The following is an 18,102-nucleotide window of genomic DNA, read 5'->3' as shown; positions in this document are numbered from 1 at the left end:
AAGCAGGGCCTGAGCGTGGGGGAGGGTGGGGGAGGGGTGAGGGAAGGCAGAGAGATGGGAGGGAGACCAAAGGCATGGTCGAAGAGAAAGGTCTTGAGACCGACCTTGAAGGAGGCAAGGGAGGAAGCGATGCAAAGGGACCGTGGGATGGAGTTCCAGAGAGTGGGGGCAGAGAGGCTGAAAGTTCGGCCACCGATAGGAGGGCGGGTCGGGCAAGAGACATGGAGCGGAGCAGGCTCGTAGGGAGTCAGCAGGTCAGAGAGGCAGGAGGGGGCAAGGCCATGGATGGCCTTAAAGGTGAGGACGAGGATCTTGAATTCGATCCTCTGGGGGATGGGGAGCCAGTGGAGTCGGGCGAGGGTTGGAGTGATGGGGTCACGGAGCCTGGTGCGTGAGAGTACATGAGCTGCAGAGTTTTGGGTGATTGCAGCTTGTGAAGGGAAGAGCTGGGAGGGCCGATGAGGAGGGAGTTCCCGTAATCGTGCCTTGAGGTGACGAATGCGTGGGTGAGGGTCTCGGCAGCCTGATGGGTGAGGCAGTGGCGGAGTCTGACAATATTGCAGAGGTGGTGGTAGGCAGTGCCAGTCATGGCGCAGATGTGGGGGAGAAAGGACAGTTCAGAGTCAAACAAGATACCCAGGTTCCTGACTGACTTAGTGAGGTTGAGTGTACAGCCGTGGAGGCTGATGCTGCCAGTGCCTGAGGTGCGGAGGCGCTGGCGCGAGCCAATCAGGAGGGCCTTGGTCTTCCTGACGTTGAGTTGGAGAAAGTTGTCTGTTGTCCAGGACTTGATGTCGGACAGGCAGTCGGTCAGGACGCCAGTAGTCCTGGAGTTCAGGATGGAGGCAGAGAGGTAGAGTTGAGTGTGATCTGCATACATGTGGAAATTTACCCCATGTCTGCGGATGACGTCACCAAGGGTGAGCATGTAGAGGACTTGATGTCATGAGTTAATTCTTTGGGAACCCTACATTTCTCAGGGGCAGTCAACATTGCATTACTGAGGATCTACCTGACTTACCAAGGATGATAATGATCCTTCCATTTAAGATAGTGCCTTGTGTCGTCAAATGTCTCTAACCACTTCACAGGATTTACCATAGAATATAGTGACTATTTTTGTCGATGAATGTGGCAGCCAATTTTGTCCACAGCAATGTCCCAAAAAACTGCCATGAAGTCAATGGCCAATTTTATCTTGGGGGTTTTTGGTCAAGGCACTGGGACAAGCTCCTTTCTCTACTTGAATCGTGCTATGGGATATTTAATATCTACCTGAACTGTTTAAATATTTCATCTGAAGGTCAGCACCTCTAACAATCCAGGCATCTGAACATTGAACGAGAGACTGTGAGCTCAAAAGTCCCATGAGGCATGAACAAACAACGTTTTGTCATTGAGGAGAGAGTGCTGCTTACTGAGCTAGGCTGAAACCTGATTGATGTCTGCTTATAGTAAGTTTAGCCCCAGGGAAATGTTGTTCATTGCTGGTTCATCACTTCCCCCAATATTTTTTGACATGTTCATTTATTTCATAATCTGAAAAGGGTGAAGTATTGTCACGATTTAAACCTGGAACATTTTAGTACTCAACTGAGATTTATTTTTATGACTAGGCCAGTTATTTGTGTGCACCTAAGCAGATTTGTGCAAGGTTGCCATGTGGATACTTAGTAGTTTATGGTCTTCCTTTCCTTCGGCACCTTCAGTCTACCTAGAATCTCTGCTTTGTTCAATTCATCCTCAGAACTTACAACAAGTGTTGGAAGTTGGGACAATATACTGTATTAATGTCCTGATAAAAGTTAAGAAATAGAAAATAGAATGAGAATTTTTATCAGGATTTCTCATTCTATTTTCAACTCCATTTGGGTCCCTCGGGTTTTTAACTTCTTGCCTAACTGTTGTCTTGATTTCATTAAAGAGTATTGGAAACAAATGTTTTAAAAGTTATGGGGAGATTTAATAGAGGTGCTCAAAATTATCAGGGGGTTTGATAGAGTGAACAGGGAGAAACTGTTCTCACTTTGGTTACCAACCCACTGACAGGGTGGGTTGGTAACCAGAGGACAGATTTGAGATAGTTGTGAAAACAAGCAGAGAGGAGATGAGGAGAAATGTTTTCACACAGTGAGTTGTTCGGATCTGGAATGCATTGCATGAAAGGGTGGTGAAGGCCGATTCGATAACAACTTTCAAGAGAAAAGTGGATAGATATTTGGGGAGGACAAATTTGCAAGGCTATGGGGAAAGAGCAGGGAATGGGATTAATTTGGATAGCTATTTTAAAGAGCCAGCCTCGGCACGATGGGCCGAATGACTTCTTTCTGAGCTGTATGATTCTATGAATTTGCTTTGGTCCTTTTCAATACTCTTGGTATTCCCTCATCCCTTTTGACCTGCTTCTCTTTTTAACCTACATCTCTAATCTAAAACTTAAATCAATGCATGACTATCCTCCTTGGAGAAGGTAGAGGTGTCTCCTTGGAGTTGATATGCTTGGCAATGGAATGTCGGAATTGAATCAGCTCTCTGTGGCTGTCTTCGTAATCCAGTTGCTGAGCAAGGTGGATCTGCAGTACGTTATGGCATTGCTGATGACACCACAGCCAGCCAGGCTCATTGATAGCACTTGGAGGCATAAACTAGTGACTGGAGGACTCAGCTACTTTTAACCTTTTCAGCCAAAGCCCTAATGCGTAGGTGGCTCAATTTAGACCAGCCGTGAGCCTGCCAATCAGTGCTTTCAATGGGAAAATTATACAATTTTTGCTGGTTAACTCCAGCAGTACCCCAACTCCATTCATTGGCTCTGTCCAGCCTGTGCCTAATGCTGTCCAGAATTGGGTAAGCAGTGTGCATCCCTCCAAGGAGGGAGTACGCATTCCATTTCCAATACAAGGGATTTCCATGTGTAAGTGGGACATGTGGAACTTTCTTTAGTTTGGATACTCTTAAGAATGCTGAACGGTTTCTGCGTGTGTCAAGACACCTGGCTGACCCCAAAAAATCGATGTGTTTCATTAAGTGAGCAGGTTTTGTTAGGTGAATGGGAAATTGGCACTTGTTTCTAGTTCATTCATTTCAATTTTGAACCTGTTGGGTAAGCCTTATTAGCCAGAGAAAATGAGTGGTTGATGGTCCCAGGTAATATTGTTTAGGATCCAAGCAAATTAAAGTAATTTAGATCAGATTGTACTGTAATCTTTAAATGCTCACGAGTGACGATTTGAAGTAACCTTTTTAAAAATATAAAATTAGGTTAGTTTTCTTCTCTCTCCCTCCCCGCTCCCTTGTACTAATTTTTATCTCTTCATGAGCCACTAACCAGCCAGTTTCCCTCTATAGCAGAGATAGCCATGCATGGAGTTTTCAGTCATTATAAATGTTGTCCTTGACTAGCTGGGAGGTGATGCAGTTCAAGTTTCCCTTCCTCCAGATGGAACAAGTCTCAGTTCTGCATGATGCTCCCATCTAGTGGTTTGTCTGCAATAAAATTATACAATTCAGTTCCACTTAATGTTCTCCAAGTTGGGCAGCAAATATAAACTTCCTGCTCCTAGTTTCCTTTCAGTTAGTACAGTATATGACGCGTCCAGAATAATCAAATCTAGGTTACCTTTAGTCATTTTGCCATAAATATTTACTATTTCCTGTTTTATTTGCAGACTACATTTAATAATAGAATAAATTCATCTCAGGTTTGCTACACTAAAAGATTAAATTTCACATTAATTTGCAAAATTGTTGTGCAAATGTAATGTTACTGGCTTCCCATCACACAGAGAATACAGTTCCAAGATCCTGGACCTCACCTTCAAAGCCCTCCATGGTCTTGCTCTGACCTCCTAACCCCTTACCACACTGTTCGCTCCCCCGCTCAGCAGGCTCCGGCCTGCTTCATGTCCCCGCTTTGCTCGCCCCACTATCGGCAGGCGGGCCTTTCGCCACTCTCTGGAACTCCTTCCCGCAGTCCCTCTGTCTCGCCCCCTCCCTTGCCACCTCAAGCCCCAACTTAAGACCCTTCTCTTTGACTGTGCGTTCGATCTCCCTGCTCCCCCCCGCCCCCCATCCCGATCCTCAGCTCGGGTCCATAACTCTGTCCAGTGCCTTGGGAAATCCTCCCGACGTGAAAGCGCTATGCAAATGTAATTTTGCTGCTGCTGATGTTTTGTTTGTTGTTTAACAAACGATGCAGTCCATCAAATTGATATTTTGTGTAATAATTGATGAAAATCTGTTGCACTCTAATTACAAACTCTTAATCTGTTGCTCCGTGTTCTAGTTTGCATACTGTACTATGTTAGCTATTAATTTAAGTCCTTAAAATTAATTTAAGAACGTTGCAAATCTCAAACAAGTGCATTAGCAAGCTATACATTTTCTCTCTTCCTAATTGGGCCATTGTCTAAAATAGCACTGCTATTTTGAGTTTGGTAGTACAAGTACTATATTTCAGTATTAACCTCTATGGCAAAATGCAGTCTGTGTCACATATCCTGTGAAGATCAACATGTATGTTCACTCCTTGGAATCTAGAATTAACATTGAAATACATTTCATGTTTCATAAAACATCATATTTGTTCAAAACTTATTGCAAAGACTGGACTATTCTGGTCATGCAAATATTTGTTAGAAATCTGACAATTTATTGTGTAAACAGAATTTGAAACGGCGAGCAGTCATTCCAATAATTATGACCGGGGTGGTGGTGATAACTATACTCATGGTGCTCATCNAAAAAAAATCAACAGAAAATGAACCTTTAAAGCTGTCTTGCAGGGTTATGGAGACTCCAATAATAGCCACTTGCATTGAAATGTTCACTACGTGAAAGATGCTGTTTTAAGAATTGGGATTGGTTGCCGCATGTGGCGAATCGGGAATCCAAATGTGGCAAAATTGTATTTTTGATTAGTAAATAAAATTGATGAATAAATCCCATTGTTGGGCATGTAATCTCGAATTCGCCTGGCATATACATGTTTCTCTGTCCTTTTTGTATGTTTTTTGGTAAAATCGTAAGACGCAAAAGTAGGGTGGGAGTGTTTTTTGATATGTGTGCTTTACTTCCTTGGTTACTGCTTATTGTTTAGCACCTTGAGGACGTTCTCCTGACATGAAGGGCACTATATCAATGCAAGTTTTTTTTTGTTCGACGGAGAGCAGGGGCAGGTCTAGCAAAGTTTCACATTGAATGGTGGTAGATCTTTAAGTAAATATAGAGTACATGTAAGCATGCATGTGAACTACATTTTCACCTGTATTGTATGAGTGTATATAAGCATTTTCTTCTAAATTTAATGCAGGTGGCTAAAATAGTGTCGTCGTAGGCCACGCCTGTGACTAGTCAGCAATTTCTATTTTACAACACTGGAATAGAGAACTGTATGAAGGGAGAGTTGAGGGTGTTGACCAAAGATACAGCTGAAAATTGTTAAAGCAGATTGAGGAAACGAGGCAAAGATTTTTTAAAAGCGGAAAAGGGCATAGTGGCTGAAGGCTTGGCTACTGATAATGGACATTGTGAGTGAGAGTAGAGCAATAGGGAATAAAAATATTTGGGAATAAAATTCCCAAACCAAATGTTACGTTAAAATGCTCAATCAGAGGTTAATCATGTCCATTATACTTTGTCTATCCATTCTGGCCCAGTTGTGGGTTTGCATGTTGGAGGGGGAATGAAATCTCATTTATTAAAACTAATTTCAATAAGAATACGACATTTATGCTATGGATTTTAGTGCTGTAAATGTAAATTATACTCAGGACAATTTCATCACATCTGTGTAGTACCATGAAAGAAGAACATTGCTTAACTAAAAAACCAAATATTAGAAATCGTCCATTTCATGCTTATCTTCACAGATTTTAATATTTATATCAGGTGACCGACCATATGTAGAGTACTTTGGAAACTTGCTGTTTTTAATCTGACTTAATCCCAGGCACCCACAATTTCCCTTTGTACGTAGCATAATAGATTTTGTGGTAATAACTGAAGCTGCTAAGCTACTGATTTTTTTTCAGAATCAAACTACATTTTTAGTTTCGCTGTTGCTTCTGGACTGCTTACTTTTGGTGGATGGGATTCTGAGGTAGACCTTGTCAATGGTGCTCTTTTACCACCTTATGTACAGTATGCAGAGATTCCTAAACTGAAATTCTCCTTATTCATTGGGTGTTCAGTTATACTGTGTGTTATGCCAAAACATTGATTTGCCCATATTCAATTGCTCCCCATACCCCATAGGGTCGAGTTCAAGGTCCTTGTCCTCGTCCTCCATGGTCTGCTCCTCCTTACCTATTAAAACTTCCACCAACCTGTCCACTCTGCAGTCACTTTGGAAATTTGCTACAAAACAGGTTATAAAATTTGTTAGAGTTGGTTGTTAGGATTAATTGTATTTGCACCTATTTTTGTACTAGCGTATAGTGTGTTTGAATTGAGTTGTGTTCTGATTCCTAATACTGTAGTACCTTTAACTGTGCCACCCAAGATCTTTAGAAGGATCCGTTTTAATATTTTTCAAGGACCCTTTTTATTGCTGGAGCAGATCATGTAGCAGGCTTTTTAATAACATTAAAATGTACCAGTTTTCGGAGCTTCAAGGATTTCTTTAATCAAATTCTTTATGAGCAACCTAGATACAATTTGCAGGAAATGTAAAGTGGGCTTCTTGCTCCACCTTACTGCTGGAAGCAATTATATTGCTTTTAAAAGTATGAATGCAACATTACTTTTGAATACAGCAGCAGCACAATTGGGATTGGGATCTGGAGTTGTAGAAGGAGGTGCAGAGGGGAAAATCAAGCTGATGCATTGGTGCTTCAACTTGATGCACTGCAATTCACTTTCCAGGTTGAAATCTATTTCTTATTTACAAAAGTACTATCAATTTATGCAAATTTCTTTGTAAACTTTCTGATCTATACACTAATCTTCAGAGTATTTTGCATGTGTGGGCGGCATACATATGTGAAACTTTGTCTGGTCATCTTAAACACAACAAAATTACATTTATAGAACGCCTTTCGCGTCGGGAGGTCGTCCCAAAGCGCTGAACAGTCAGGTGTCGTGGCCCGAACATGGAGGAGGGGTGGTGTAGGGGTGAGAGAAGGCAGAGAAGTGGGAGGGTGACCGAAGGCACAATCGAAGAGAAGGGTCTTGAGACCGGCCTTGAAGGAGGCAAGGGGGAAGCGAGGTGAAGGGACCGTGGAATGGAGTTCCAGAGTGTGGGGGCAAAACAGTCATTTTTCACAAGTGTCAGTCACCTGGCTGCACAAATAAAATGCAACAGTACCTGATGGTCCCTCATGCCCTCAGTTTCACCATCAGGGAGAGGAGTGGTGGAAAGAAAGAGGGTGTAAGGGAGATGATTGAAGATGTTGTTAAAGAGGTAAGTTCTTGTATAGGATTTTGAAAGTAAAGAGTGAGGGTGCGAGGTGGAGGGAGTTTAAGAGAGAGTTCCAGAGAGTGAGGTCAAGGTGGCAGAAAACTTGGAGAGGGTGGGTAACTTGAAGCAGGCTGAGATAGCAGAGCAGATGAAATAGGGAGCCAATGGAATTGGGCAAGCTTGGGGTAGATGGGTTGTCTAATTTGAAAGCTTTACTTCAAAGCAGTCCTGAAGGGGTTCCAAGAATGAGCCCCCGCTCCTCAGTTGTTTGTGCATTAGGCTACTGTCGTTCATTAGAGGCACAACATAATAATAATAATAATAATCCTTGCATTTGATATAGCACCTTATCACGTCTTCGAGACGTCTCAAAGTTGTGGGTCAAACTATGAGAACAGAGTAAGGCTAGATGTGTTATGGCACTTGGTGTATCTTGTCATTTGCACAGTGCTGAAGCTGACCACCTTGTGTCGAGAGTTTGAAATTTAGATTTCCCCAAACAGGGCAGAATGCACTTCACACAAGAGTTAGTGTATCTGGTGGAATGGCTGAAAATTTATCCTTCAATTTACAATACTGTAGTTTTGTTCTTGTACTATTATCTTGTTGATTCTTTATCCAGTTTTATCAATGGTGATTAGCTCAGTATCCACTATCTACTGTACTAAGGGCAGTTATAATAATCCTTGCATTTGATGTAGAGCCTTATCTCATCTTCTAGATGTCTCAAAGTGTTTCACATAATACAGTAAGCCTGTGTTTACCGAGCTGTAAGTTGGAACCTGATTGTTAGTTGATCGGCAGATCGCTTTCCGGGGGAAATAATCCCTTCAAAAAGAATTGGTCACTCAATCCACGATTGCTGTGCACAATTGGCTGCCGCATTTCGCCCACAAAACAGTCAATCCACTTTACAGTATATTCTGTGAAGCGCTTTGAGATGTCTCAACGATGTGATAAGGCATTAAATCAAATGCAAGGATTATTATTATTATTACTGTAAAGTGAATTGACTGTTTTGTGCATGAATGGCCAGTCACTCAGAACCTGCGAAAAGTGGCATTTCAAAAATAGTTAAAGCTCTTAGACAGAGAACTTCTTCTTTGCTATTCCATATGGATGTTTCAGATGGTGGACATCTGTAAAAATAAAAAGCTCAGTTTGGTGGACGGGGTACTTAACAAGCCAGGTGTCCTAAGTATGGATTAATGTGTAAATAATGTTTCAAATGAGCTGGAAACTTGGATCAGGCATTTTGTATTTGGGAACGTGAGTAGCCATCTTGTGGCAGACAAAGGCTTAATGGGAGTTGCCATACTGTTGTCTTTCAGTATCCAGTACTCCCTTTAAACTGTAAAACAGCTGCTATGCTTGATGTGATTCTAAAATATATTAACTACATTTTCAACTTTTTTTTCTCCTTGATGATTCTATAGTATATCTTATTTTGCATAATACCCTAAAGGGTGGTAAATTAGAAGCCAGTAATTATTGGATGGCAGTAAATACAAACTTGACATTTGCAACTCGGGCTTGATTTGAACAGCTAAACTTTGCAACTTCCACGACTGGTGGGCTATGTCAGGGTGGTCCAACCTTTTGGCTGCCACAGGCTGGATTCCCTATTTGAGAAGGGTCTGCAGGTCCACAGCCCTTCCAGAAACATGATGTTTACACAGCACCTTTTTTACATTGAAAAGACATCTCAAACCGCTTAACATTGTAGGCTGGGAGCCAAGAGAGGTGGGGTGGTGAGGGGAAAAGATGACTGAAAGCATGGTAAAAGAGCTAGGTCTTGACTTGCCTTGTAAGACGTGCCCATGGAAGACGATCTCCCCGCAATCCCTCTCCGCGGCCCTGGAGTACACTGAACTCCTCCGACCTCTTGCACCAACCCATTCGCTGCGCTTACTTTTCTCCACAGCACCCTCTCCACCAAACTCGACGCCCTTGCCCCTCTCTCCTCCTGAACTGCTTCCTATTCCCGATCCTCACTCTGGTTCACCAGATACCTCCGCTTCCTTAAGGGCCAGGTACGGGCTGCCGAATGCACTTGGCTCAAATCCGGCTGGACCTCATCAAACTCTACCGTTCCGCTCTCACATCGGCCAAATTGTCCTTCTATTCCAGGTTAATCCTGGAAGCGAAGGGCAACCCCAGGCTCCTGTTCTCCACCACCAACCGGCTCCTCCACCCTCCCCACCACGCCTCGCAGATTCTTTCCTCTGACTCCCACTGCGAGAAAATGCTGGACTTCCTTGAGTCCAAAATCGAGGGAATGTGCTCAGCTGCCACTGCCCTCCCAATTTCTACCCCCTCCCTACTCACCCCCCCACACTTCCAACAACAACAACAAGATTCCATTTATAGAGAGCCTTTCACGTCGGGAGGACGTCCCAAGGTGCTGGACACTTGGGTCAGGACCCGAGCAGGGGGGAAATGGTCAGGGTGAGAGAAGGGAGGGAGCGAGGAGGGGGTAGAGAATCGAGAGGGGAGCTGAAGGCACGGTCAAAGAGAAAAGTCTTGAGACCGGCCTTGAAGGAGGAAAGGGAGGAGGCGGCGAAGACACTGGGGGATGGAGTTTCAGAGCCCTTCCCTCCTTCCACACCTTTGAACCTCTCACCTCCTCCTCTGTCTTCACAACTATATCATCCATGAAGCCCACCACCTGCTCCCTGGACCCCATTCCCACCCCTCTCCTTAAATCTCAGCTCCACCTCTTTGTCCCACTACTCGCTGACATCATCAACCTCTCCCTGTCATCTGGCACTGTTCCTACCCCTTTCAAAACAGCCACTATCACCCCCACCTTGAAGAAACCTTCCCTTGACCCATCACAGCTATCCAGCTACCGGCCCATTTTCAAAGCTCCCTTTCTTGTCCAAGGTCCTTGAGAGAGCCGTTGCCTCCCAGCTCCGCTCTTTCCTCTCATCCCACTCCCTCTATGAACCCCTCCAATCTGGTTTCCGTGCTGCCCACTGGTGCTGCTCTGGCCAAGGTCACAAACGACATCCTGATATGTTCGACCAGGGCTCCCTCTGCCTCCTTGTCCGCCTCAATCTCTCCGCCACCTTTGACACCGTGGACCATTCAATCCTCCTCCACCGCCTCTCCTCCCACCTCAACCTTCAAGGTTCTGTCCTTTACTGCTTCAGGTCCTACCTTTCAAACCGCCTCAACTTCGTCGCAGCAAACGACTTCTACTCCAACCCCCGCACCGTCTCATGTGGTGTTCCTCAGGGCTCTGTCCTCGGTCCCCTCCTCTTTACCCTCTACATGCTCCCCCTCGGTGACATCATCCGCAGACATGGGGTAAATTTCCACATGTATGCGGATGACACCCAACTCTACCTCTCTGCCTCCACTCTCAACTCCAGGACTACTGGCGTCCTGACCGACTGCCTGTCCGACATCAAGTCCTGGACGAGGGACAACTTTCTCCAACTCAACGTCAGCAAGACCGAGGCCCTCCTGATTGGCTCGCGCCAGTGCCTCCGCACCTTAGGCGCTGGCAGCATCAGCCTCCACGGCTGCACATTCAACCTCACTAAGCCAGTCAGGAACCTGGGTATCTTGTTTGACTCTGAACTATCCTTTCTCTTCCACATCTGTGCCATGACTGGTACTGCCTACCACCACCTCCACAACATTGCCAGACTCCGCCACTGCCTCACCCCTCAGGCCACCAAAATCCTCACCCACGCATTTGTCACATCAAGGCACGATTACGGAAACCGTTCATCGGGCTCCAGTCTGCTCCATGTCTCCCGCCCTACCATCAATGGCCTAACTTTCAGCCTTTCTGCCCCCACACTCTGGAACTCCATCCCACAGTCCCTTCACCTCTCTTCCTCCCTTGCCTCCTTCAAGGCTGGTCTCACGACCCTTCTTTTCGATCATGCCTTTGGTCGCCCTCCCACCTCTCTGCCTTCCCTCACCCCTACCCCACCCCTCCCCCATGCTCGGGTCCCAACCCCTGACTGTCCAGCGCTTTGGGATATCCTCCCGAAGTGAAAGGCACTCTATAAATATAATTTTGTTGTTGTGGTGGTGGTGTAAGAGGGGAGGGAGCGAGTAGGAGGGACTCCAGTAATAGAACTCCAAAGAGAGGGGGAAACATGGCGATGCTGGGGCAGATGGGGTGGTGGGTATGAAGCAAGTTGGTATTTTCTCCATAAAGGGAACGGCCAGGTCGGGAGTTTGTAGAGGTAAGGTGGGGAAGGGAGGTGGAATGAAGGACATGGAGAAGTTTTTCACTGGGGAAAGAGGGAGCCTTCTGTGAGGAAACTGCACAGCACGCAGCTTGGTGTCTGTCCTTGGTCTCTCCCGCAACGGCAGAGGGAGGCTCTGATCGTCTGTCCTGACAGTGAATGGCTGAACTCTGCCCTCACTTCTCTCTCAGTTCTGTCACTCTTTCTCTCTCTCTTGCTCTCATGTTCTCTCTCACCCTCGCACACATTCTCTCTCCCTCTCTCACGCTCTCTCCCTCTCACACTCTTTCAGTTAACCTCTCTCTCTGCTCTAACACCCTCTCTCTCCTTAACTAAATAAATTCCATAAATTTCCAAGGAAGAAGGAAAGTTGGAGACTACAAAATATGGCGGAGGTTGAAGGTTTGTCTCTTGAGGATAGTAGGAGAGATATCTATTCTTTGAGACCAATGTGGCTGATGAGGAAAAGGCATATAATAGATCATACTTAGAGCTATAATGTTGTTATGGCAAAGTTGTAAGAATAGTGGATTAATCATAGTAAATATTAATCGTAGCCTTGAAGAAGTAATTAACTGAAGTAGCTTTGAAATGCTTCAACTAATTAGGCACCAGTTTGATGTATCCCAACCACACAATCTTGGCGAGAAACATGATTGAACCAAACTATAGTGTCCAATCTGGTGGTTTGTGAAAAATAAAATACAGCATAAAGCTTCCCTTGCTTGTCAGGGAAATGGGCAGACTAACAATCTGGCAGATTCCCTATCCCAGGGGAGCTGAAGCCTATTTTAGAGCTCCAGCTAACTCAGCAGAAGAAATTAGAACTGCAATTTCTGTTTTTTTATGCCTGGTGCTGCATTGGGTAATGTTTTACCCACTACTACGAGACCATTGGAAAGTGAAAGGTTTTCTTGATGGATCATAGAGGTGATTGAGGTAGAATTAAATGGAAGTTGGGTTAAAGGAGATTCAACATATATTGTTGCAGGACTAAGTGATAAGAGGAAATGTTTATGAGAGAGGTTTGGTTGAATGAAGAGTAGGGATAAGAGAAGATTCAGAAATGTAGTTGTGCACCTTTGGCATTGGACTTGGATCTGTTGAATGTTAAGGTGCCCGGCATGTCACAAGCAGTCCTGTAGATGACCTCACACCATGTTGAAGGCAGATGTCTGTCAGATAGGTGATGAGGAAACTTTGATGCTTGGGACGACAACTACTGGAAAGATATTACCAGGAGTCTGGGTTCATGAATACAAGTTCATATATCCAAGTCTTGGAATCCATCTTGATTGGCTTGCAGAGAGATAAGCAGCTGCTGCTTAAACTCTGCACCTCCATCTGGTGGACCATCGTTCTATGCGTAGGGATGCGTGTCTGAGCTGTGGGTCAGAACATTGTGGCAATGCTTTAATGCGTTTCATAATGAGCTGTGCTAGTCAGCAGAAAGCTCACGGGGAGTTCCTAGTATCTGCCATCCACCCAGTGACGGCTCAAGCCTGCTCTTGTTGGATGTCAAATGACCAAGTTGCAACTATATTCTTGAGGTTGTGGGGGAATAAAAGGCAAGTGGGGTCTCCTTGGAGATGAACTGGCTCCAAGTTGACATGCTTGGCAAGAGAATGCTGAAGTCGAGTCATTTCTCTGTGGTGACCTCTGTAGTCCGGTTTCAGAGCCAAGATCTATATCAAATGCAACGATTTTTATTATAATATGGAAAACTGTTTTGATGACCAGCGGAAGAATGCTCCTGTGTTTGTTCACAGAATTAAATCTAGAATAGCCATTGTGTGTGTTATATATTTTTTAAAATGACGAGAGGCAGGAATATTTATTTGGCAGCCTGAGGCACTGCTGCTTGATAGTGAAAACTGATATTGGGACTTATTGTGATTGGCACACTTGCCTTAAGAGAGTCACAACTACAGTTCACTGATGCTTAGGAGGAAGAGCTTTCACACCAATGTGGCCTGCTCGCATCCATTTGTTCAGTACAAGATAGACAGAAGACCCCGATGGCAGTAGCTCCTTTGCTCGCCTGAGAGATTTCTGGTTAAGTCAACTCAATACAGCTGTCTCCCGCATGGATGATTGGCCATGAGTCAAATCTGATGGTGAGTTGCTCTTTTACCAGCTCCAGAACCTAGTTACAAAAAGCATGTTTATTGTTTGTGGGATGTTGCTGGCGCCAATTAACTGCTATGTTCATCTACACAACATTCAATGCAAAATCTGTTTATTTCTGGATCATTGCCGTACTTTTTTCTATGTTGTCATTAATTTAGGTTCTGTCTGTCTTGCAATTCAAGTGAATGCTATGGGATCCTCCTGCTATTTTAACAAAAAGTGTTTTATCTTGTCTTGCACTTCCTTATATGAATACATCCACTAATTTGATTTAATTGGCAAATTGATTAATTGTTTGTAGGAAGTTGTTGGTGTAAATTAGTTGCTGTATTTGCCGACATAAGATTTTATTTTGTAAAGTGTTTTGATAGATTTATTTTAAGTGAAAGGCACTGTATAAAAATAGCTAATGACTGTTCAGCATCTTGGGACATCCTTCCAATGTGAAAGGTGTGATACAAATGTAATTTTGTACTGTAGACAGCTGAAGCCTACTGAGAGTTACTTAGATTAGTGGCATCTTGAAACACTATCACATGCTAAGTAGAAGTGATTTTCCCCCCACCCCACACATGTTGGTGCCCCTTAAAACACTATACAGCATTTTTTTTAATAGTAACTCAAATTGCTTTGGTCTACCTCTTGAATGGGAAATCTTAATTTACCAATTGCATTCAACTCCCGATAGCACAACACTCCCAATGGGAAAGGGCTAACCGAGTTATCCAGAGTGGCGAATTAGGCATAGATTCTTCCAGGCTACAAGGGGGCACTATGACTGGTGCAGGCTGGGCGCACATGTTCAGATGCATCACAGATGCTTCTGGTCTATTGAAGGGCCTCCCTATCCAGTCACAGGATAGGGTGGGAAATGAGGCAGGAGGCCACGTCGGGGCAGAAGGTCCCTGTAATGCATCTGAGCATGTGCACCCAACCTCCGGAAAGGCCGGGAGGTCTCTGCATTGCAAGATGCCATTTTATAGGACGAGTTATCTGATCAATTTTGCATTGTAAGCTATTTGTAAGCTGCATGTTAAGCGGAGTGTTAGTCCTTTATTAATTTTTGCATGGGAATCAGCCGGGATGTTGACAGCATGGCTACTTAAGTGGTAGTGACTTGTTAAATCAGTGTCTTGTTATCAAGATTCAACTGCAACCCCTGTAATCTATTTATATGGCTCCCAAAGATACCTAATCAAATATTGTACAACAAATTTAACACCTGCATGGAAGGTTAAATATTCAACTTTGAACTAACTTGGACATCAGATGTGAATAATGGCATGAAATAGCTAGTCTTGATTGGTAAGGCTGGTTATTTCTTGAAAAAGAGTTTAAAAACATTCATTGTGTTTGAGCGGGAAATAGTCTAATTTTTGAATCAAATGCACAAAACTAGTGAACTTTGATTTACTCAATTAATTTCATTTTCTTTACAATTATCAGGTTCCTTTAAACATAACTGAAAAGTGGATGACGTTTCTGTGGATTATCTAATCTGAGAAAAATCATGGCTTTGGCTGGTTGTCCTGACTCCTTTCTGCACCATCCTTATTACCAGGTTGGTCCATTATTCATTTGCCTTGATTATTGTTTATGTTACTGACAAAAATCAAAGTAAGGGTGCAATGCAGGAGTCCTGTAGCTCAGTGGTTAGTGCACTCGCCTTGCAAGCGAGAGACCTGGGTTTGATTCCTGGCAGGGCGAAGCCTTGGGCAAGTTTCCCTACTCCGCACACCTGATAATAATCCCTCAAGAAAAAAAACAATAATAAAATTGGTCACTTCAATCCATGACTGTTTGTGGAACACTGCTGTGCGCAATTGGCTGCCGCATTTCACCCACAAAATATACAGCCAGTTCACTTTACAGTATATTCTGCGAAGCGCTTTGAGACATCTAGAAGACATGAAAAGCGCTATATCAAATGCAATGATTGTTATTATTATTAATGGTTATCAAATAAAGAATATGGGTCAGTAATGGCTCTACAGTCTTGGATTTGTTCACTTCTATTCTTGGATTCCAGCACATATACATCTTGTTAGAATAAGTAGATTCAGAAGATTTCTGAAACACTACAGATGCCCATATCTTAAAGGATTTCATGCAACTGACTTGGTTCAGGATGGGGAGAGGAAAGGTAGCTGAAAGCATGGTTGAAGAGATGAGTTTTAAGGCAGATTTTTAAGACTTAGAAGTTAGGGGCAAGGCAGAGAATACTCTGGGATGGATTTCCAGAGAGTGGGGCCACACTGGCTGGATATTCATCCAACAATGATACATTACATTCGATTATAGCACCTTTCACATTGGGAGGACATCTCAAAGTGATTCAGAGAATATACTGAAACAAAAACAGAAGTCGCTGGGAACACTCAGCAAGTCAGGCAGCCTCTATGGAGAAAGGAAAGTGAGTCAACATTTCGGGCCCACGACCCTTTGTAAAAACGTTTTGGGCCCACGATCCTTCGGAGTAAGGATAGAGGTAGCAATGGGTGGTTGGGCAGAGAAGGTGGTTGACGGTAGAGAAGAGCAGGCTGGGATGACTTCAGATTTTGCTGAGACAAGGGTATGAGGATGGACTTTGGCGATGGACTGTGAGGGCAGATTTAAGCTATGAAGTGGAGGTGGATGTTGTAGTGGGGTTATTGCGGGAATAAAAAGTGGTGGTAAGAGATTTGGTAGAGCTGAGGGTGTTGAGGATTGGCAGCGAGAGTGTTATAGGTCCCAGGAAGACGTGACATCGAGACAGGTAGAGGGCGAGAGGGGCAGGAGTTTGGAGAAAATTTATGAGGGAAATGGGGGATATTGTTTCCTAGGCCAAGAATTAGAATACATTAGAATATACAGCACAGAAACAGGATATTCGGCCCAACTTGTCTATGCCAGTGTTTATGCTCCACGTGAGCCTCCTCTGCCCTTCCTCAACTAAACCTTCAAGCATAACCTTCTATTCCTTTCTCCCTCATGTACCTATTTGGCTTTCCCTTAAATACATCTATGCTATTTGCCTCAACAACTCCTTGTGGTAGCAAGTTCCACTATGTGAAGAAATTTCTTCTAACTTCCCTATTTGATCTATTTGAGACTATTTTATATTGATGGCCCTGGTTTTGGTCTTCCCCGCAAGTGGAAACATCTTCCCTATGTCTACCCTATCAAAACCTTTCATCATTTTAAAGACCTCTATCAGGCCACCCCTTACCCTCCACTTTTCAAGAGAAAAGAGTCCAAGTATGTTCAGCCTTTCCTGATAGGTATAACCTCTCAGTTCTGGGATCATCCTTGTGAATCTCCTTTGCACCCTCTCCAGTGCCTCTACATCCCTTCTATAATGTGGGAACCAGAACTGCACACAGTATTCTAAGTGTGGTCTAACCAAGGGTCTATAGCAGTTTACCATAACTTCCCTGCTTTTCATTTCTATCCCTTTAGAAATGAACCCCAATGCCTGGTTTGCTTTTTTTTATGGCCTTATTAACCTGTGTTGTTACTTTTAGTGAATTGTATATGTGTGCCCCTAAGTCCCTTTGCTCCTCTACCCCTAATTGGCGGTAGTTTTGCTGGTAGAAAGGGGGGTGAAGGGGTTAAGGAAAATGAAGTGGTCAGAATGGCCTATGAGCCAATAAAAATAATCTTTGGAAAACAGTGATTGTTAATATTATATTTCAGCTACTGCAACAAAATGTATGTTTTGTGTGTTGGTATAGTGAAAAGATCCAATGCTGCCCATCAGATAAAATTCATAGTTTTCTGATTTATGTGAGAAGCTGTTCAGACAGCTTAAATAAATTCAGGTCACAGTTGCTAGATTTGCCTATTTGCTGAATCCATTATTATTTGAAGTCATTATTATAAAATGTATACTGCGCCCTTCACATGGGGTAGCGCCCTGGAATTTATTAATTGATCAGCACAAAAGGCATAATTATGAATTGTAATATATTTAATGTTATTTGATTATTGTTATAACCTTTTAATAATAATAATAATCCTTGCATTTGATATAGTGCTTTTCACGTCGGGAGGACGTCCCAAAGCGCTTCACAGAACACACTGTAAAGTGAATTGACTGTATATTTGTGGGAGAACGCGGCAGCCAATTGCGCACAGCAGTGTCCCACAAACAGTCGTAGATTGAAAATGACCAATTTATTATTGTTTGGGGTTTTTGAAGGGAATATTAAGAAAGAGGCACAACTCAAGCCTCAAAAGAAGGAAAATTAACAAGTTTATTTACTTTGCACAGAATTGTGTATATATGGAATGGACTACTGATGGTGGAGATGGAAAAAGATTGTGTCAGCAAATTGAAGAGGCATGTGGATAACAAAACCTTTGATAGATTTGAGCAAGATG

The 18,102-nt window shown here is 43.6% G+C and overlaps 1 protein-coding gene across 3 annotated transcripts in view; it reads left to right on the top strand.

The window, feature by feature from the left end:
• Positions 1-18,102, top strand: part of LOC103181196 (growth factor receptor-bound protein 10) — an 82,929-nt gene that overhangs the window by 11,948 nt on the left and 52,879 nt on the right. Inside the window, exons 2-3 of one of the 3 annotated variants that reach the window (XM_007897491.2) lie at positions 13,606-13,727; positions 15,187-15,301. The exons of 1 other annotated variant lie outside the window; for it this stretch is intronic. In XM_007897491.2, coding sequence (XP_007895682.1) covers positions 15,251-15,301 — 51 coding nt within the window. In that variant the 5' untranslated portion in view covers positions 13,606-13,727; positions 15,187-15,250. The remainder of the gene's footprint in view (positions 1-13,605; positions 13,728-15,186; positions 15,302-18,102) is intronic. One more of the 3 variants, XM_007897490.2, reaches the window with a different exon arrangement.

Source organism: Callorhinchus milii, unplaced genomic scaffold, assembly GCF_018977255.1.
Source record: "Callorhinchus milii isolate IMCB2004 unplaced genomic scaffold, IMCB_Cmil_1.0 Scaffold2, whole genome shotgun sequence".
NCBI lineage: Eukaryota > Metazoa > Chordata > Chondrichthyes > Chimaeriformes > Callorhinchidae > Callorhinchus > Callorhinchus milii.
Note: the sequence above shows the minus strand (reverse complement) of the source record. Positions and strands in the feature narration are given on the sequence as shown.